Here is a 21,919-nt window from a genome sequence, read left to right on the forward strand (position 1 = left end):
TATCCAGTAGGAAATCCAGTTTTAGTAATATCCTTCTTTACTGCCTGCCAGTTAAACTACATGGTGTAGCCAAGTCAAAACTAAATCAAATCTATTGGCTGCCAAATGAAGAGTTTACTACCCTAACATAAGATGAAAGGCTTCATTTCACCTATAACCAGCTTGCTATAACCAGATCCCCATTACTTCCCAGACTCCAGACTGTCTGGCATTCTTCTGTAGGACCTACCAAGTGAAGAATGTTTCCACTGGGTTCACACTATGGCCTCTTCTTCCTATTTCCGCATTCTTCTTTCCATTTCTCTCCTGATGGGGTTTCAACATTGGCAGCTTCAATGTGTTCCCTGAACTTGTTTAATCAACAAATGCCTTCCTCCCCTTTTTTCCTCATTCCTTCCCACTTGGTTCTGGAGCCTATTTTATTCTGTTTACTGATGGCTCAACTTTAAGCAGTTAGCTAACCAAGGCCAGCCAACCTGCTGATTTTATTGTTCTGACATTTGAAAATCATGAAGCATTCACGGCCTCTCCCAGGCAAATTTTACAAAATACGACTTTGATTCATATGAGAAAAACCCAAGATTTGTTGACAACTGCACTATCCCATTGTAGCCTCCAGACCTTCCTGGGTATTTTTCTAAGATGTTTATGTTTCTCTTTGGACAAAATATGCTAACTGATTTCTCCAACATGAGCCTGCCTATTACTATTATTATCATCAGACATTTAAAAAGCACTTCTAAACTTGTAATATATATAATTATATAATCACAGTTCATTCACAATTAGCCATGCTACTAGGTAGGATTAGTAACAGTGATGATCCAAAACAATGGAGAATGCAAATATTATTTATGTTGATCTTGGAAAAGCATTTGAGTTTTTTGTTAATGTTGCCTTTGCTAATCATGATAGGGATAGTTAGGTGTTGCAGTAGATGGAATGCCAAGCCTAGAGTTAGGAAGATCTGAGTTCAAATCTTGACTCAGACACATACTAGCTGTGTGGCCCTAGGCAAATCATTTAACCCTACTTGTCTCAGTTTCCTCATCTGTAAAATGAGCTGGAGAAGGAAATACCAAACAAGTCCAGAATCTTTACTAAGAAAAGCCCAAATGGGGTGATGAAAAGCCAGACACAATTGAAAACAACTAAAATAATCATGATAACCATCTTCCAAGAAAGATGAATGTTCTGTTCTAGATAGGAAGAAACAGAGACCCACAGGTGTTGAATTTTGCTCAATAACCATATGTTTCACTGTGCCTGATGGGTGCACCATATAAAAAAATTTATATAGACAGTCCCTTCCTTCTATAAAAGATAGATTGATGTAGGCTATACATGTTTAGGACACCTAAACATTTAATTCTATGTGTATTTATTTAGTTTCTACTAGATATTGTTTCTGCTCAATATATGTCTGCACAAAAGTATCTGCAAAATATTGTGCTAGATTCTAAATGCCATAAGATTCAGGATTTAAAGTTGGAAGGAACGCCACACAACACTGAGACCAAGCCCATTTTTGCAGATAAGAGACTGAGGCTCTGATGAATTAAGTGGCAGGGTAACAGGCAAGATTCAAACACGTTAGCTGTATCTATATTACTGCTCTATCTTCTGCTTTACAGCACACTAGGTCCCTATGAACAAAAACAAAAGAATACCAGTACTCCGGGAGTTTATATCTTGCTGGAGGAATGAAATATAAATATAAATAATCAATACACAGTAGGGGGACAGCTAGGTAACTCAGTGGATAGAGAGCTGGGCCTGAGGATGGGAGGTCCTGGGTTCAAATGTGGCCTCAAGACACTTTCTATCTATGTGACCCTGGGCAAGTCACTTAACCCCAACTGCCTAGTCCTTCTCTTCTGCCTTCGAATAGATATGTAGCATCAATTCTAAGAGAGAAGGTAAGGTTTTAAAAAAAAAGAAAAAAGGATACATGGTAAAGGACCTGTAGTTTTGGGGCAAGAGCACTGTGATCCATATAAAAATATTTTAAGTAAGAGACAAATGAGGGATTGAAGCTAAGTCTAAAATTGAGATCGATACCCAGGAAAGCATACATGTCCATCTTGGGCCAGGTGAGAAATAAGTCTTTTCTCATCAGTCTGGAAAGGCTTCATGAATGTCACAGAGCCAGAATAATCATAATTAGAACTCACAGGCTTGAGATTCAATAGCTTCTCTATAGTAACAGTTTGATTTGCCAAAGATCAGGACTTCAGAGACTCCTTTTGTTTGAATTGATTCTGTTGTGTTCTGGACATTCTTTCTTCTTCTATCAGAAGCATGTGTAGCTAACCATCACTAGTAAAACCATATCCCATAAGCTTTTCACACTGAAGTTTTTCTTTGCCTTCTAGGCACTGAAGTGAGTTCTTTATCACCAAGTTGGAATTTGGTGTTGGAAGCACATATTGGTTTTCCACAAAGAAAAAAAAAATCAAGACTTAATGAGCTTAACCAAATCTTATTTCTTTGTATTCTATTCATATTGTCCTTAGCCCAGAGAAAACGATGAGCCCAGAGAGAAAAGCCCAAGAACATTTTCCCCCTAAAATCAATTGTCTTTTTGGATATGAGAGTGGGAAGAGAGGAATCTGAACTGACAACATTGGGAGAGGACACTGGGGAGCTTCCTTAGGTGGAATACTCACTGTATAAATCTTACCTGATTTATTCCTGGATACCGACTTCTTTCTGTTTACACATTTTGAAAAGGAAACGTGGCAACTTGGCATTCCTTCTTATGAGAAACAGGATGATGGCAGATTCCTGAATGTCGAAGTAATTTGTTATTTCTAAACATTATGCTCAGTAATTGCTCCCATTCTTCAATGCAGCAAATCCACTATCCAAACATCTATGTTCTTGGCACGTCAGGTTGGGGCCATCGTACACCCCCACTGTGGGAAGAGGTTCAGTAAAATGGTTTCTTTCTCATATTCTTTATTACCTTTGTTTGGTAGAGGTCATAGAGGCACATGTAAGAAAAAAGAAGACAATATCTACCCTTCATTATAGCATTAGTCATTATGCTCTTTAATATTTCTGACAATCATTATAGAATCTCTGTGGTAATTAAATTAAATTTTGTAACATCTCCCTGTTAGTTGAGGTAACACCTCTCTATTCTTCAATGATTCAACTTCATTTCTTCTATGATTTTTTTTCATCATGGGTACCACAACCCTCTTTTTTACCCAATAAAAGTTTCACAATTTGCTTTAGCCAAAAAAAAAATTCCTTTTCTGTTTTTTTCCAAAAATTTCTGAAAATTCTGAAAATTTCTGAAAAAATTCTCTTTCCAGTAATGTGTCTCTGTAACTTCATCTCAGAAGATTCTCACATGGCAACCCATTACCAGACTTTCTTGGGAAACTGCCAGAATTTGGGCTTCCCTGATATAGCCTTCAAGAAGTCTCCATGCAATGCTAAGATATAGGATCCCGATTCATAAAATCATCATTTATAATCTAAAAGGAACTTTAGAGATTATTTAGTTCAACCACATCATATGCCATCATGATATATCATGATATAAGGCATAGAAAGATAACACTTGATTTAGCAAAAGCCACAGTTGGCTAGTAGTAGTACCAGGATGAGAATATAAACCTCTAACTGCCAATACATTGTTCTTTCCATGACACTATTGCTTGCTGCCCTACCCCGAATTCACTGAAATATTGTCATATTCTCTATTTCAAGGGTCACGTGGGTGTGCCTGGACAAAGAGGAGCCATTGGGCAACAAGGGGCCCCAGTAAGTTTTGACAACACTTGTTATTCTTTTAGCATTTTAAATGATAATTTCTATGAATCTCTTTTCATGTGTGTTTTTTGTTTTGGTTCCTGACAAAGGGAGAACCAGGTGAAATGGGTGAACCAGGACCTAAAGGAGAGAGAGGATCTGAAGTAAGTGAAATCAATTTAAGATGATTTCAAATTTGTTCTTTTTAGGGGGAAGGGGCAAAAGAGGAGAAGAGTAGGCTTTAAACAATCATATATGTCACTCAAAATAAGTGTTTTCTTTTCTACCATGTTATGCTGAAAACTAGATTTTCCTTGACCATATAATCCCTAGCCTCTAGAACAAATTGACTTAAAGTTGCTTTTAACTTGATCTACGCAAAACTGGAATAATAACATTTTCTTTAAGGGTTCAGGCAAATGTGCCAACAAATCCCAAATAACCAATCAGCATGGTAAAAAAAAAAAACAAAACATGAATCAACCAATTATGTAGTATCTCTTATATGGGAAAAAAATGGTGCTTTGGTTAAATGTTTTACATTTCCAACAATTTGTATAGAATCCTGTGAACATTAGCTCCTAAGCAATACTAGCCCAACTGGCTGAAAAGTGTTTTTTAAAAGAGAGATTGATAGATTTTTAAGTAAGATAAAAAGGTGTTTTTTTTTTTAAACCCTTACCTTCTGTCTTGGAGTCAATACTATGTATTGGCTCCAAGGCAGAAGAGTGGTAAGGGCTAGGCAATGGGGGTCAAGTGACTTGCCCAGGGTCACACAGCTGGGAAGTGGCTGAAGCCAGATTTGAACCTAGGACCTCCCGTCTCTAGGACTGGTTCTCAATCCACTGTGCTACCCAGCTGCCCCCAAAAAGGTTTTTTAAAAAAGAGATTAAAGATTTTTTAATAAGATATGTATTACTCAGCATCATATAGGTGAAAAACCCATTTGTTTTGTTGAATTGATCTCTTCTCCCATTAATTTCAGTGTAAATTGTTCATGTTCAGCCTTTGTTGACTGGTCTCTGCCACATGTATGAGTTTGTTATGATTTTACTCTCAAAAGACAATCGTCATCCTCGGTTACCGAGAGACTACTACTACTACTACTCTCAAAAGGGAGTGTTCTGGTTTCAAAGACTAGAAATTTTTAATCGACATTTCTTTTAAGACCTTCCTCATGAATATCTTAATACAATTATCTCACATAGCTATCACACACACAAACATACCCCTATCCCCCTTCAGTATCTTCAATTTCTATCAAACTAAACTGCTACCCTAAACATATTATAGAATGGAAATTGCTCCACAAGACTTTAGTTCATATCCCAGTTTTACTACCTGATGCCTGTGTAATCTTAGTCAAATCATTTCACACTTCTGGATCCCAGTTTTGTGATCTATAAAAGGAAATGACTGATTCTCAGCCATAAATCTAATGAGTCAACTTCCTACACTTTTCTACCTCCATACTTTTGCTCCCACCATTTATTGCCCTCAAGATGTCCTCCTGTTGAATATATATCCTTCAAGGTCTATTCAATTGCCACCTCCCCTATACAGGCTTCTGTGATAGTTAACTCTTACTTCTCTAAACCTTTCCCATGTACTTACCGCACTCTATGATGTATTTGTTTGTGTTATGTTTATCTTATATCTACTACTAGATTGTAAGCTCTTTGGGGTCAGATGATTATTCATATTTGTAGCATCTCAGCCCCTAGCATTGTGTTTTACACATAAAAGATAAGGCAGTTCGATATCATAGCAAACACCAGATTCTAGTTTGCTACTAACTAGATAACCATAGACAAGCCACCTAACTTCTCTGGACTCCAGATTCCACCTGAACAAGATGAACTTTGAGTCCTTTTGCAATCCCTATGAATCTACACATTTTAATGATACAGCAAATAAGTGATTAATTCTTTAAGTGAATATTTTAACTCTTTTTTTTTATTTTAATGTCATACTTTTTTTTACTTTGGCTATCTCTTTTCCCTTTTTCATCTCTGTTTACCTCAGTTTTCTCACCTGTAAAATGGGAATAATAATAGTACTTACCTCCCAGGGTTGTTTAAAGGATAAAATGAAATATTTCCAAAGTGGTTTGCAAACCTTAAAGTATGCAACTATTATTATTATTACCAGTAAGAAAATAACAAAATCAGATACAAAATGAGTGATATGAAAAACTTACTTTTGCCCCCAAACAATTTTATGTACAGTCTTGGTATATATCAGACTATATGCTATTCAATCAGTAGCTTGGTTTGGTGTATTTGGGGGGTGTAGTTTTTTCTGTGTTGCTCAATGTCAATGAAATGGGCCCATCGGTACTTAGTGTAAGGTGAAGAGAAAAGGTGACAATTTCTGTTTTATCTAGAACTGAATAAGGAGTAAATTTATCATTTAATTGAATAAGTATTAAGAATAATTATTTACATTAAATAAATCAACCAAATGACTATGTCAGATTTCCTTTTTATGTTATTTTGTAGCCAAAGCTTTAGTGTTAAATATTTTCAATGGGCACAATTATCAAGGTGGCATAGCTGAATTATATCTGTGTTTGACTAAAATTAATCTCTCAAAGTCTGTCATGAAAATTTCTATTCTCTCGGTGCTTCTCAGCTTGGCCCTTTTCAGATTATGCTTCCCTGAGAGTGAAAGCTATTCCCTTTTCTAGATTCATTATTATTTAATCTAACATTATAGGCAGAAATTGAAGTTTTGTGGGTATTTTGTCTCATCAAACAACATGACTATCTGTCTCCTTATTAGAATGTAGGGGTGATGGTTAAAAGGAAGCCATAATATAGACCACTTGAGAAGTATGACTGTTTAAGGGCTCTGTTTCTACTTTTAATTCCTCAGTGGTTGCACAGGAGTGCACACAGGAAGCAAAGAACACAAATGGCATTTACCCAAAGGCATGGACCCGGACTCACCATGGCTAATTTTTTGTTGTTTCAGTAATGTCCAACTCTCATGATGCCATGGACCTCTGTCCTTTTGGTTTTCTTGGCAAAGATGTTGGGGTGGTTTAGCATTTCCTTCTTCAGTGTCAAACAGAGATCAAGTGACTTGCTCAAGATCACACAGCTAAAAAGTTTCTGAGGCTGGATTTGAAGTTGTCTTCCTGACTCCAAACCCAGCACTCTATCCCCTAAGCCACCTAGCTGCCCCAATGGAGGATTTATTTCATCTTATTTTCATCCACAATAAACATGTAGTCACAAACAAATATACCTTGAGGGCCATTTGCCTTCTTGATGTTACACATAATGTATTGATTCTTTCCTCAAGAATGGAAAGAGAAATTGACCTAGTTATATACCCTTCTATATTGTTGCATAATTACTTGTATTTTGTAAATGGTTGACCTACTAAGCAGTAGGAGAATCTAAGAACTGTATGTATTATACCTTTCTCCATGCTGTTTCCTCTGTCACAAGAGTGTATGAGACACTAAAAAGAAAATCATGGATTCTTGGCTCCAATAATATCAGTATATTGATAGCCTGCCCTGATAGTTTCTGGTCAAATCAGTACCCTAGTGGACTCAAATTATCTAATGTTAGGGAAAGAATCCCCAAAAGAGGATAGTAGTGATAACACAGAAGGAAGACCATATGGATTATAAACTCAGCCTGTGCCTTGGACTCATCTTCTAATTAAGGAAATAAAAGTAATCATATAATTTTAATTGATGAACCTGAAGCATAATAAGTATTCTGGGGGTCATATCTTAGGATGAACACCAGAAAACAGAAGCATACCCAGAGGAGGGGACCAAGGATAGGGTGGGGATTGAAAACCACTGGCAGACAATGCTCAGTTAAAGGAATGAGATCTATTTATCCTGGAGGAGAGAAGGATTGGGGAAGAAGAAGAGATAATATTGCTGTCTTCAAATATCTGACATGTTATTATATAGAAGAGTAGGACTCATTCTGCATGACCCTAGAGGAATAGGATTAGGAATAATTGATGGAAAAAAGTTGTAATGATGAAGATTTCTGCTGAATTTAAGGAAAAATTTTACCCAACAATTGTTGTTCAGTCATTTCAGTCATGTCTAACTCTTCTTGTATATTTCTTGGCAAAGATATTGGAGTGCTTTGCCATTTCCTTCTCCAGCTTATTTTGCAGATTGAAAAAAAAATGAGGCAAATGGGGTTAAGTTACTTGCCGAGGGTCACAAATCTATTGTCATAGAGTAGTTTTGAACTCAGATCTTTCTGGTTCCAGGCCTGGTACTCTCCACTGTGCCACCAAGTGGAATGAGCTGTCTTAAGATTTTCCTCTCACTTACTATAGGAATTTGAGTGAAAATTTGGACCATTCATAGTCATGTGTAGAGTGGACCAGTTGATTTCTAAGATTTCTTCCAGCTCTGAAATTGTGACTATTATTCTATGACGATGTGACTATGGTCAAAAGACATACATTCTTTAGACCTTCTTTAATCTCACTTCATATGTTAGAATAAGCCATCATAAGTCCTTATTTCTGCAGTTGAGATGTTATATAAATCAAATCATCTTTTATGAGCTTCAGGCAATGATTGATTACACCCATGGTTTTTCCATCTGAGCAACACATTGACTTCTATTGTCCAAATTGTGGTTTGGCTGGGGTTTCTGGTAGCCCTCTCAACATTTGACTTCATCCTTCCTCAGCTGTGTGTTGCCCTTCTTAGGCATCATCAGTATGCCAGAAATACAGAATTTATCCATCTAGAAAACTCCCTCATCTTCAAATGAGAAAAGAGAGATCCACACCGATTCAGTAATTTTCTTAAGGGAATTAGGAAGCACTGTCATAGAAGATTAAGGAAAAAGTGAGAGACAATTAACTATCACCTTCAAGGTAAGCACATAGAGGCAACATTAGAATTTCCTGAGAATGCATGGAATGGTTTTTATAAACTAAATCAAATTATATCTAAAACTTATCCAAATATACATTTTCACCCTTTGAGACAGATCTTTGATTTCATCATGTTTCAAAGCTCCCGATATGAAAGCTGTCTATCAAAACAGATCATCAGCTTATTGGCAAATTTTCATCTGAGAAAATTATTTTATATACTGAAAGAAATGTGCCCATAGCCACATAGTTAGTGTGTGTCCAAAGTAGGAAATGAACCCAGTTCTTCCTGGCTCCAAAGCCAACCACATATCTATCATAACATACTACCTCCTCTCAACACACCCTATCTTCAATCTATTTCACAAATGGAGATGTAACCCTTGGAAAATCTTGACATGTTATTTTTTTAAATGAAGGTTCACTTGACTTGAATCCAGGTTACATTTAGAGTTTTGTTTTATGATCCCTGATAATTTATAATATTCTAACATTCTTTGTTATGACATTTTACAAATTAATATAAACTCTATGCAAGAGTTACCCTTATCTTCCATACCTCATTACTTGTCAAGGACATCAAATGTTTCCCACCAGATCAAGTGTCTCTTTGATACTCTTCTTCAGAGTAATTGTTTTACATCATTTAATAGAAAACTGTCATAGTTGATGTTGATATGTGTTCTCTTCTCTATTTCCTACCATTAAGCACCAATAGTTTATTTAAATATGTTAGGTTTGAGCTGTATGCCATAACTTGTTTTCATCTTAATCCTTTTGGTCTTGATTTTGATCTTTGTTCTATCAAGTCTATAATCTGCTAATAAATAAGCATTAAACTAAACACCAACTCACACATTGGTAATTGGTCTTTTGGGGTTCATATATAATGAATTTCCTCTTTTGTGATATTGTTCATTGCTCATATGTCAACTGCTTTCCACTCCCTTTCTGAAGAAAGTGTTACATATATACATTTATGTATATATAATGTGTATATATGTATATTTTTATGTATGTGTAATGAATATTCTATAAATTATTATACATAATATATATTATATGTTATGTATAACACCAAGTATACATTATATATAAAGTATATAATATATAAATTATATATAATCAAATATAATCATTATATATATTGAATAGAGTATTCAATGTATATGTAGATAAAGAGAAATAGCTATAGAGAGAATACTTTCTTCAAAGAGAGAGTTGTAAGGCAGCTGACATAAACAATGAGCAATATCACCAAAAAGGAAAATTTTATATATCCTTTAATATAAGGATATAATGTAAGAATATAATATATATAGCTGATATATAGCGATGAGCTTTCTATGTAGTTTATTTAGCCTCTTACATTTCTTTATTCTGGATTTTGTTTTCCAATACATGTTTTATTCTTTCCCCCTTGTTTTAAAGTCATCAAATTTTAAATAACAAAAACTAGCACACATATAATGCTTTAAGATTTGTAAAACACTTTACAAATTTTATCCTCGGGGCAACTTTGGAAAAGAAATATTATTATTCTCATTTTATAGATGACTACACTAAGGCAGATGGTTTAAATTACTCACCTAGGGTCACACAGCTAATACATGTCTGAGGTTAAATTTAAACTTAGGTCTTCTTGACTTCAGGTCCAGTGCTCATTCTTTCCACTGTGCTACCACACACTTTTAAGTATGATAGTAAAGTATGTGTTGATTTAATTTGGAAGATCTTATCAATTTTTTGCATATTTTATTTACTTCTGCATCCTCTACAACAGTGGTTAGAATGTGAGCTTTACTGTTGGCTTGTCTTTTTATCCGTGTAAAATCCACCGAATCTATGAAGAAACCTCAGCAGTGATCTAGTCTAACATATATACCCACAGGAATCCCCGCTATAATTATACCCATCAAGTGGCCATTCTGCCTCTGCCTACAGATTTCCATGGAATGGGAAGCCAGCATTTTTCCATTCCATTTTTAGACATCTCTAATTGTTAGGAAGTTTTTCTAGGCAACAAGCCTAAATTCACATCTTTACAACTTCCACCCATTACTCCTGATTCTGTTCTTTGAAGCCAGTTAGTCTAATCCCCCCTCCATTTACCAGCTCTTCAAATACTTAAAGGCAGTTTTACTATCCCTCCTCTCTTGAATCTTCTCTTCTCCAGGATGAATATGGCTAGTTCCTTCAACTTGTTTTCAGATGTCCTAGAATCAAAGTCTTTTACCTTGCTGGTTATGCTCTACTTGATACTCTCCAGTTTTTAATATCCTTCTTAAGCCACAGGACAGCTAGGTAGTACAATGGATAGAGTACCTGAACCAGAGTCAGGAAGACCCAAGTTCAAACCTGTCCTTAAGACACTTACTAGCTGTAGGAACCTGGGCAAATTGCTTACCCCTGTTTGCCTCCTTTTCCTCATCTGTAAAATGAGCTAGAGAAGGAAATGTCAAACCATTTCAGTATCTTTGCTAAGAAAACCCCAAATGAGGTCATGAAGAGTCAGATATGACTGTAACAACTGAACAACAAAACTTTAGGTGAAGTCTAATGATGGCAGAATGGAATTATCACCTCTTAATGAAGTCCAAAATTGAATTAGCCCTTTTGGGAGGTGGCGTGTAACTAAGTATTTATTAAGTAACTACTATGTTCCAGGTACTGTGCTAAGCACTGTATTAATATTATTATAATTACATAATATATTATAATATAATAATATAATATTAATATTATATATATATATTACTTTATTTTGGCTGCCATAACATACTACTAACTAATATTAAGATTGTGGTCTCCCAGAACCCCAAGATATCTTTTTCAGGACAAGTCCTATTGATCCATATCTCTTCCATCTTATACTTATAAAGCTTATTTTTTATACTCAAGTATAAGACTCTATTCCTATTTAAGAGTTCATCTCATTTGCCTTCAGTCCAGTACTCTAGCTCATCAAAATCCTTCTGGGTCCTGACCATTTCTTTCAGTGTATTAACTATCTCTCCAGCTTTGTGTTGTCTGCATCTTTGAGGAGCACACCATCTCTGCCTTTGATCCAAGACATTGGTAAAAATGTTAAACAGTCTGAGACCATTAATAAATCTATGGAGTTCTCCATGATGACCCAAAAGATCTGGAAATAAGGAGGTTTTTTTTTCCTTTGGATATACAATATACAATATCCACTAATTCCTTTATTTTCTTCTCCCCCCCCTTTTTTAAACTATATTTCCCAATATGCAATTTTAATAATCATTTTCTGGCATTTTGTGGTCCATATTCTCTCCCTCCTTCCCTCCCCTCTCTTCTCCCTGAGGCAGCAAGCAATATGAGCTAAATTATCATATGCTATCATGTAATACATATTTCTCGTGTGAAAGAAGACACATATTGCTTATATAAGAAAAAAACTCATGAAGAAAATAAAGTGAAAAATGGTTTGCCTCGATCTGTATGCAGTTCCATCAGTTTCTTCCTTTATTTGCCTCTACAAAGAGGATCTGAGAGTTTTCATTTTTCCACTATTTTCTTTCATATTGAGGTCTTATTTTTAATGAAAATGTCAACATGGAAATAATTCTATTCCTCAAGTCCTTCACTCACTTGGTGGACAAGGATCTCACATTTAGAATGCAATTATTTAAATAAAAAATTTTAAATGAATGAAAAGACTTCTGCCATCTTTCCTGCTATTTGGTCTCTGTCACTATTCAATCTGAAGGGCACATAGGACAAGAGGACAGTTCATAATTTTCTTTTTCATGGATTGCCATGACCAAAACAATCCATCACTTAGTGTCTGAACTACTTAGGAGGTTTTTCCATTCTTCCTTAGTCTATTCCTCAGATAACTGATATTCAAGGAACAGTTTTGTGTGGTACTTTTCAGCATGGGTGATCAAATCAAAGATTTGTCCTCTGATTCTATAGTCTTCAAGAATTCGGTCACTTCTATGCCATGATTAGACATGAAAGTATAACTTTTAAGCACACTATTGATCTGGAAAGAGAAAGAGACTGAGTGTCTAGACTTCTGATTTCATCAGTGTGAAACCAGATACATTTCCTCCATCAATGTACAAGAGCAACTCACTAGCACTTACAACCTCAACATCTCCCCAGGGGCATTAAAAGTAAAGTAAATTTGCTTCTTTTTTAAATTAATTTTTTTAATTAATTGAGCTACTATGCATAGGACACAGGACTTAAACAACAGTGCTCTATCTATTATATACTATGTTGCCTCTATTCAATATAATCTGTTGTCTTGAATATTCTATAATTTAAGACTTTTTATTCATTCTTACTGACCTTTCCTACAGTTTGTACACACTGTATTACTAGGTCTATGCATATGGTGAGTGAGGGTACATCAGATTCACTGCTATCCTTTAAATGCCTGACAACCACAGGAATGAATGGGATAGAAAATAACTAGAATCTTGCAATGACCTAATATTAAAAATATGGGTTGTGGAGGAACTGATAGATCACTTTTTTAACTTAAATGTTATAAATCTCTTTGGGGGAAAAAAAAACTATTACTTCTATGAAATGGCTTGAATAACATTCATGTTTATCCATCAAATAAAAATCCACTTAACATACTGTTCCTGGAAAAACATTCAGGCTTAGCTCTTTGGAGTTATTTTATTTTAATGAAGTGATGTGTATAAATGTACCTAGAATCCTTACAGGGTTACAGATTTTGAACTGGATCTTCGCCATGAATGTATACTAGATCTATTGCTCTTTAGAATAAGTACTTGGAAAAATGGAACCTGCATCAAAAAAATGGAAGAATAATTGGCCTAGGAGCCACCAAAGATCAGCTACAATGAGTCTCTCAAAACTTAAATGAATAATTTTCTGTTCTAATGGCATTCTGAATGTTGCTGTGAGTTTTTCTCTTTCTAGTTGGTATATGGCCTTCCCCAATCTTTTATATGTTGGGATTTTTTCTCCTATGAATATGGTCCAAATGCTATTAAAATTTTAAATTGAAGACTCAAGACTTGCTTGTTTTAATGGATTGCTAATGTACTGTTCATTGCACATAGTAGGTGCTTACTGAATATTTGCTAAGTGAATGACTTGTTTATGGAGGCCTGCTTGTTCTCAGAGTAGGTGTACATTATCTCCAAAGGACTGATAAACCCTGACTCTCTAACTCTTGTTGTTTCCACCTCATAAAATTTCCATTATTTTAGAATAATATATTTTTATTATATATATACATATATATACAATTTTATATTTATATAATTTTAATATCTTATATATTTATTAATTAATTAAATATATTATTTATATTTATATATAAGTAAATATATTAATTAAATATATATTTAAAATAATATAATTTTAAAGCTGTAACAAAACACTGTTCTATGTCCTTATCCCTTGATTTATGGGTTAGAAAACTGAAGCCTAAAATATTCTCTCTCGTATTTATCCAGGTTAGCATAGTCAGTGTTTATTATTATACAAGTTTGCTAAGTTTTTTGTTGTAGATTTTTATATGAATAAAAATAAAATATTTATTCTACTCAAACAGATCACTCATTCTGTTGATTGATTGGTATATGAGAGCCTGAGAAGGAAGAATGAGAGTAATTCAAAACCAGATACAAGATCAATTCACTTGGCAAGAAAATAAAAATTCGGTGGTTTCTCTGAAACCAAAACTACAGTTTTTAGTACATAAAAAAGTTTAATAGATTGTTTTTTATGATATATGCCCTGCCTTTTTCTTTAAAAAAAAAATCTGAGGAAGCAGAAATTCATCAATTAAAACAAAAAGTTTGTTATGATCTTTCTCAACTCATTTGATTTTATTTTAGCTCCCTTTGGGAAGTCTGATAGAATTAACATATAATTGAGATAACAGAATTGCCTCTACCAGTTTGTGAAGTGGTCAATGGCAATTACTACATAAACCCAAGAGTTCTAGATAAACCTGAACTATTATTATTTTTAACCCTTACCTTTTATCTTAGTATCACCTCTAAGAAGAGTGGCAAGGGCCAGCAAGTTGGGGTTAAATGATTTGCCCATAGTCACAGAGCTAGAAAATGTCTGAGGCCAGATTTGAACCCAGGACCTCCTAACTTCAAGTCTGGCATTTTATCCACTTTGCTACCTAGCCATACTAAATGTGAACTGTTATTATAGCTCTCCTTTAGAACCAACCAAATAATAACTATTATTTGAGAGAATCAAAGCAATAGGACTGCTTTAAGTACAGAGAAATGGCATTACATCAAATTGGGAAAGCCCCTCTTTTAAAATATGAGTTTAAGTTCTTGTTTTGTTTTTGTAAGGATAATGATCTATAATAAAATTTTTCAGAGCAAGCTATGTAAAATAGGAAGCACAACTTTGTACAATTGCAAATATTATCATTATAATGTAAATGAGAAAAATAAAGATGTGCCCCTTGATTCGTGGAGTGTTCCACTTTTAATAAAATAACATGACAAAAGTAGTTTTGAAATAGCATTAAAAAATTTAAGCAGCCTCAGACACTTCCCAGCTGTGTGACCCTGGGCAAGTCACTTGACCCCCATTGCCTAGCCCTTACCACTCTTCTGCCTTGAAGCCAATACACAGTATTGATTCTAAGACAGAAGGTAGGGGTTTAAAAAAAAATTTAAGCAAAGGTTATTTTAATTCTTTTGTATTAGTTAAGTAATAGCTTGTATATTTTCAGTGACAGCAACCCAATCAATCATCTTCTAACACTTCATATAGCAATAAATATTCTTTTCATCTTGCTAGATCTGAAGTGAACTGGCAAATAGATCAGTTCTACCCAGTACTAAATTTTAATTTACTTTAATAAAGGTCAGCTGTTATCTCAGTTAATGAGAGAAAATTAATTACCTAGGGGAAAATAACATAGATTCCAATTCCGGCTCTATCTACTTTTTCAATATGTTTAACTCTCAGCCTTTTCTTACTTGAAAAAAATGATATGATAAAACTTGCACTTCCTGAGAGAGTTATAAGAAAAAGAACTGTATAAACTATTAAATATTGTGCAAAAGGGAGCTATTCATGTTGCTTTATAAGAATCTATCATTTTAAAGCCCAAGTAAGCATTACTTTCTCTTCTATCTGCCTGATTTATTTCTACTTGTTTTATTTATTTTTAAATCCTTACCTTTTCTCTTTGAAACAGTTCTGTGTATTGGTTCCATGGCAGAAGAGTGGTAAGGGCTAGGCAATGGGGGTCAAGTGACTTACCCAGGGTCACACAGCTGGGAAGGGTCTGAGGCCAGATTTGAATGCAGGATCTCCATTCTCCAGGCTTTGGCTTTTGATCCACTGAGCCACATAGCTGCCCTGCCCCTACCTATTTTCAAAGATGGGTTGGGGATATAGACAAAGCACAGGAATTGGAGTCCAGATATCTGGGTTTATTATTCAATACCTCTTTGACCTTTTGCAAAGTTATTTATTAAAGTAAGCAAATAATCACCAAACCCTTATTAAGTGCCTTCTGTTTGTCAGGCACTCATTTTGAGCTTGAAGTCCACTAAGACATCCAGATCTTAACATTTGTACAACCCAGTGGACTTGCCTGTTGGCTCTAGGAGGGAGGAGAGAAAAGGGGAGGGAAAGAAAATGAATCATGGAAACATGGAAAAATATTTTTAAAATAAATAAAAATTTAAAAATAATCATATGATTTTTCAAAAAATAAAATAAAATAAATAAAACATCTAGATCTTTTCCCCCCAGATACACTCCTCTTTAGTCCTGCCTTTCCTATCCTGTACTTGTCTGACTTTTTAAACCTAAATATAATACTTTATATTTAACCTTTTTTGCTTTTTTTAAATGCTTCACTAAAATCTGGGTAAACTATATTGACATTATTCCCCTCACCTGCCATTTTAATAATAATGTCCAAAAAATGGAGGTAAGGTTCCTCTGGAATAATCTATTGTTGAATGGATTGAGTAGTGCAATGGACAGAGCTCTAGATTTGTACTTGGAAAGACATGAATTCAAGTTCTGCCTCAGGCACTTATTTACCAAATTTAGCTGTTTGAACAGGGGCAAGTCTCAATCTCTGTCTGCCTCAGTTGCCTCATCTGTAAAATAGGGATCATAATAGCACCCACTTCCTAGGTTTGTTGTGAGAATAAAATGAGATAATATCTGTAAAGTAGTTAGCACAGTGCCTGGCAGGAGACACTTATTAAATGATAGTTTTTTTTTGTTCCCTCCTTCTTTTTTTCCCTTCTTTGCAAGGTTATGAGGATCAAATGAGAAAATACATATAAAGTCATAAAGTACTATATTAATGCTAGCAATTATCATTATTATTATTATTGATGAAGCAATGCTAACTCTTTGTAATTCTTATTATTCGTTGCTTTATTAATATATTTTGCAACTGTTGGAATCATAAAAGAACAAATAGGAACCTTTGAAATTCATAGATGGAGGCTCAATTTAGTTAAGTGACTGGCAAAAGTTACTTAGTGAGAGAACTGGGACTTGAAGCTGAGTTTCTTCATTGCTGGCGCAGTGCTCTTCCCCCCACACTAGGGCTGTCCTGGTTGTTTTTGACAAGCATGATGAGAAACACTGTTGAAATGGCCATGTATCGCCCACTTTATCTTTTTTAAAAGTCAACAAGAATGTTGTCAGAGCAATGGCATAATTTGTGAGGGCAAACTAAGACCTTTACTATCCTGACAGGCCAGCTGCTACTTAAACCATTTTAATTAGAAGCCTCCCAACATTCAAAAGGAAAGAAAAATTCTACGGATAATTAGATTTTTTTTCCCTTAAATTGTCAAATACAAGAAAAACAGAGTGGGAAAAGGTAATTTTTTTTTTTTGCTTTGGGAGGCCAATGCCAAGGATGGAAAAGAAATTCAGCATGAAATCATGCACATAAAACAATCTGTTCGATTTCCTTTCAGCTGAGTTTCTTAGGATCGCGGGATGTCAGAATTGGAAAAGACCTCAATCCAACCCCTTTGTTTTACAGATGAGGAAACTGAGGTCCAAAGAGGACGTGGCTTGTCCCTGCTAGTTAGTAGTAAAGTTGAGAAGAGAGCTTAGACCTCCTGAAGCACTAAGCAGAGCTCTTCATTTATTCAATTATTCTTTTTTTTAACCAATTGATAATTATGCTTGACATTTTTAGGGTCCTAAAGGGAAGAAAGGAGCACCTGGTCCATCTGGGAAACCTGGGATTCCTGTAAGTAGCAAGTCTTTCTCACTGATCTCTTGTTTCCAAATAAAGATGATAATTTCAGAATAGCAGAAAAATGGAATGACAACTATAACATCCTTACAAAATTATATTGTGAGGGAATTATGTAGGTAAAAATTCAGACAGGTCAATATGTGGCCTCCTTGCCTAGAAAGATGGTCTCTTTGAAAAGAGAGGTTTGCCTTTTGAACACAGAGACAAGAATCCCAAGGATCTAATTGTCACCTAAAGATTGGCTCATCATAGTATTATGTGATGTACTATCTAGAGAAGATCTATTAGCTAATATGACAGAAAGACTATAAGAACCATCCTTTGGAGCAGAATAAGGACCAGGCCAGAGGAATGAAGATAACCTTCTAGGGATCAATGTGGCAAATGTCAGGAGGACTGATTTTTAAATAAAACTTTTTTATAAGTGTATGTATTTTATATGTTAGAAAATTCTGCTCTATGGTACATACCATTTATTTTGTATTATTATCTCATGTGTTAGTGCAGTGAAAGACAATTAAGATCCAAGGGCATAATTTTTTGAACCTTGCATAAGGTATACAATCACTTTGTCCTTACTCTGCCTGCAAAGCAGAGAACTTATGACTAGGGGAGGGTGTAGGGTAAAGACAGGGAGTCAAGACCTGAAATTTCTTCATAGTACTAAATAACAAAAATGTCCGGTAATAACATGCTGGAGACACAAGATGGATTTTGAATTTGAGGTCTCAACTTCTTGTTTCCCCAGCAAATAAGACAGAGTGGGCTAGGAAATAAATTCCTTCCATTTTCTAATCTCTCACAAAGCAAAGATGATTTTCACATTAACCGCCAATAACCTCTTCTGGCCAAACAGATGTGTATTGACTGGCTCAGTAAAGACTTCCTACCCATCTGCCTTAGCCAAAGGCTAGATGTAACCGTAGATTGCCCCGTGAACAGATCTGTAGGAAAGTATTTAAGAAAAAGAATAATAAACTTAGATCCAAAAAAGTATAGGCTACATTAGAGCTACAGCGAAATGTTGACATTGATAGACCATTCCCTTATTCTTTTAATCTGTCTGAACCAAAAGGACAGTAAGAAATAGATCTGATTTCTTAAATTCTGAGGATCAGAGGCATAGCCCCGCAAGGAATTAATTTCTAAAAATGAAGAATCTAATCCAGTTCAGCAAGTAGTTCTTAAGTTCTGTGCTAGATACTGAGGATATAAAGATAGAACTTTCATAGTCCTTGACCTCAAAGAGGTTCCATTATTCAGGAGTAAAGGGCAAGAGGGTGAAAGTACAATATGTACACAGATACACATAATATAAGGACACAAGATAGGGAGTAGATGTTGAAGACAAAGGAAAGATCCCAAACAAAAAGACCAAAGAAAATGTGAGGGAGGAAAGAATGCATTCAGATGGGAGAACCAAGGAATCTTTCACAGAAGAAAGATCCTGAAGGATGGAGATGAAAGATTCTTCTAGGAATGGGGAAAGAATGCCTCTTGGCAGGTATCCCAGCTAAACTATAACGGATAGCCATTATGGTTTTCCACAGGAGGTTAAAACATAGACTTTGTATTAGTAGAATTATCAGGCAAATAGTATCAAAGTTGAAAGAATTAAATAAAACCCTGTTAATTAGCATAACATTTCTTGGTTAGGGAAGCCTCATGACAGAAACTAGATCTTTTGAATTCATTTCATAATTTCCCAATTCATTACTAGCTCTCTGGGAAGATTTGGGATTTGTCATGGGACAGAGCTACCCAAATAAACTGCACCATTAATGAATATAAAATAAGGGCATCTAGTCAATTGTACTGTGTCTATCTATAACCTGATTATTTGAATTGTCAAGGGACTCATGGGCCCACCTGGACAAAAAGGTGAGCCAGGATATCATGGAGCAGAAGGAATCCTTGGAAACTCTGGAAAAGTTGGGCTACCGGGAAGACCGGGACTTCCTGTGAGTCATTTAGCTATCACTTTGTCCTTTTAAAAAATTATTATTAAGACTTATGTACAAGGGTTCCATTACTAAAGAATAAACATGTTAATCTATATTTCTTTGCTTTGGCACCATTTCAGATTAAACTAATTAATCTTTTAATAGTTATTTCTGGATACCCATATAGGGTGATATAAAGTTAATTTCTAGAGAAGGTCAAAGGGAACATTATCCAGGATATATAACTATATAATACCTCCCCCCAAAATAATTTATGCCATTTGGCCTACATAAAAATTTGAGTAAGAATGCTAAAATAAGAAATTAAGGGGCAACTCAACCTGGCCATGTTGGGTTTTATCTACTTAGACTATTTATGGAAACACTTTGGATCAGGGCAAAAATTTTAAATGAGTTCTGCCAAAAATCATTTTCCTTTCATTTTCATACTTTTGGTGCTTTGGACTGTGCAAAGATTTCCTCAGTGTTCATTCAATTTGGTGTAATAGCATAGCTTCCTTCTTTCTTCCCAACATTTTCCTTTCTGTATTCCAACTAATATAATATTTCATGTACATTTTGTTTTTTAGCAAAAACCAATATGATACCATTTCCATAAATTTCCTGCTTCTTTCCTATTAATTTCATGGAATTTTCCTGATGACAATGCAAATCTTTGCCCTTGTTAACTCTTCTAAGTTAGTGGTTTAATGCCAAGTAGAAGGAAAACCTCTAATGGAATGCCCTGGGAATCCGTGGTTGGCTCTTAGTTGTACTACATTTTTATCAATGGTTTGGCAAAGACAGAAATGGCATGATTTTCAAATTTTCACAACATAATTTTCATAGATAATGCAAAACTGGGAGAGAAAGCAAACATATTGGATTCAAAATTCAAATAAAAAAGAGCGCAGTAGGTTAGCATGGTGGACTAAAAAACATAGTAGTATGAAATTAATTTGGAAATAATGTAAAGTCCTACACTTGAAATCAAAAATCATGCTAGCAAAAATAAGATGCGGTGAGACAAAGAACAATGTGTCTGTGGAATAGTTTAAAAGATTTGAAAATTTTATTGGTATGCATACTCAAGTGAGTCAAGGTATGATGTGGCATTCAAAAAAAGTTAATATCATTCTAGATTGTATCAAGAGAGACATAACATCCAGAACATAGAAGAGGATAGTCCTGGTGATCTAGATTAGTCAACCCAGTTTTTGGCACCATGTTTTTTTCAAAAGATGTTGATAATTGGAAGGTGGAGTCAAGATAGCGGCTTAGAGATAGCAGTAGTTTATACCTCCATAAACCCTTCCTCACCAAATCAAAAGCACAATGCTTCCAGGGGACTGAAAACCAAAATAACAACAAGAGAGAGCTAAGGAATCCTCCTCCTGGACCCAACTTAAAAGGTACACCCCCAAAAAGCCTGAATTCTAGAACACGTGGGTTTAAGGGAAAGGAAGAAGGAAGGTCCCAGGACTCCTCCCCCACCTATAGTGCTGAGCCTCCAGCAGTAACTGGAATCTCTGGGCAGGCAAAGCAGCTAGTCCAGAGGGAGAACCTTGCCAGCAAAGCTGTGCCAGGCTCAGAGCATAGAACACAAGCAACATAAAGGCAGCTGGGGGAGAAAGACAGAACAGGCAGCCTAGTCACAGCCAAGATGCTCTATCTTGCCACCCCCCTTTTTCTGGAGGTTTTGGCCTAAGGGCACATCCAGCTTGTAGATCAACTCCTCTGCCTTGGATCAATCTCATCAATAGGACAGATAAGAAGCCTTCAGAGGGCAGGGAAGCTCAAGCTCCAACACCCTTCCCCCACAGACTAATCTGAGAGCCTTGCTGACTAAGCTCCAAGGGCAAAAGCTGCAACAAATTACAGGCAACAACCTTGACAACAGGGTGGGAAACCCAGCTCCTTTTCATTTTCTGCTGTCAGCTGGGAAAGATCTGACTAACCTGATCAATCAGCAGAACAGAGAAGAAGCCCCTTCAGGACAGAACAGTCCAAACCCACAGATCCAGCACATAATGAGAGGAGCAAGACTACAGGAAACTACAGGGGGAAAAGAAGTGGGAAATATGAGTAAATA

The 21,919-nt window shown here is 35.4% G+C and overlaps 1 protein-coding gene across 2 annotated transcripts in view; it reads left to right on the plus strand.

Moving 5' to 3' along the window:
* COL24A1 (collagen type XXIV alpha 1 chain) overlaps positions 1 to 21,919 on the plus strand; it is a 399,913-nt gene that overhangs the window by 317,184 nt on the left and 60,810 nt on the right. For both annotated transcript variants that reach the window (XM_007480591.3, XM_056815400.1), the window contains 4 exons: positions 3,724 to 3,777; positions 3,876 to 3,929; positions 17,822 to 17,875; positions 19,738 to 19,845. In XM_007480591.3, the coding sequence (XP_007480653.1) occupies positions 3,724 to 3,777; positions 3,876 to 3,929; positions 17,822 to 17,875; positions 19,738 to 19,845 (270 nt within the window). The remainder of the gene's footprint in view (positions 1 to 3,723; positions 3,778 to 3,875; positions 3,930 to 17,821; positions 17,876 to 19,737; positions 19,846 to 21,919) is intronic.

Source organism: Monodelphis domestica, chromosome 2, assembly GCF_027887165.1.
Source record: "Monodelphis domestica isolate mMonDom1 chromosome 2, mMonDom1.pri, whole genome shotgun sequence".
Lineage (NCBI taxonomy): Eukaryota > Metazoa > Chordata > Mammalia > Didelphimorphia > Didelphidae > Monodelphis > Monodelphis domestica.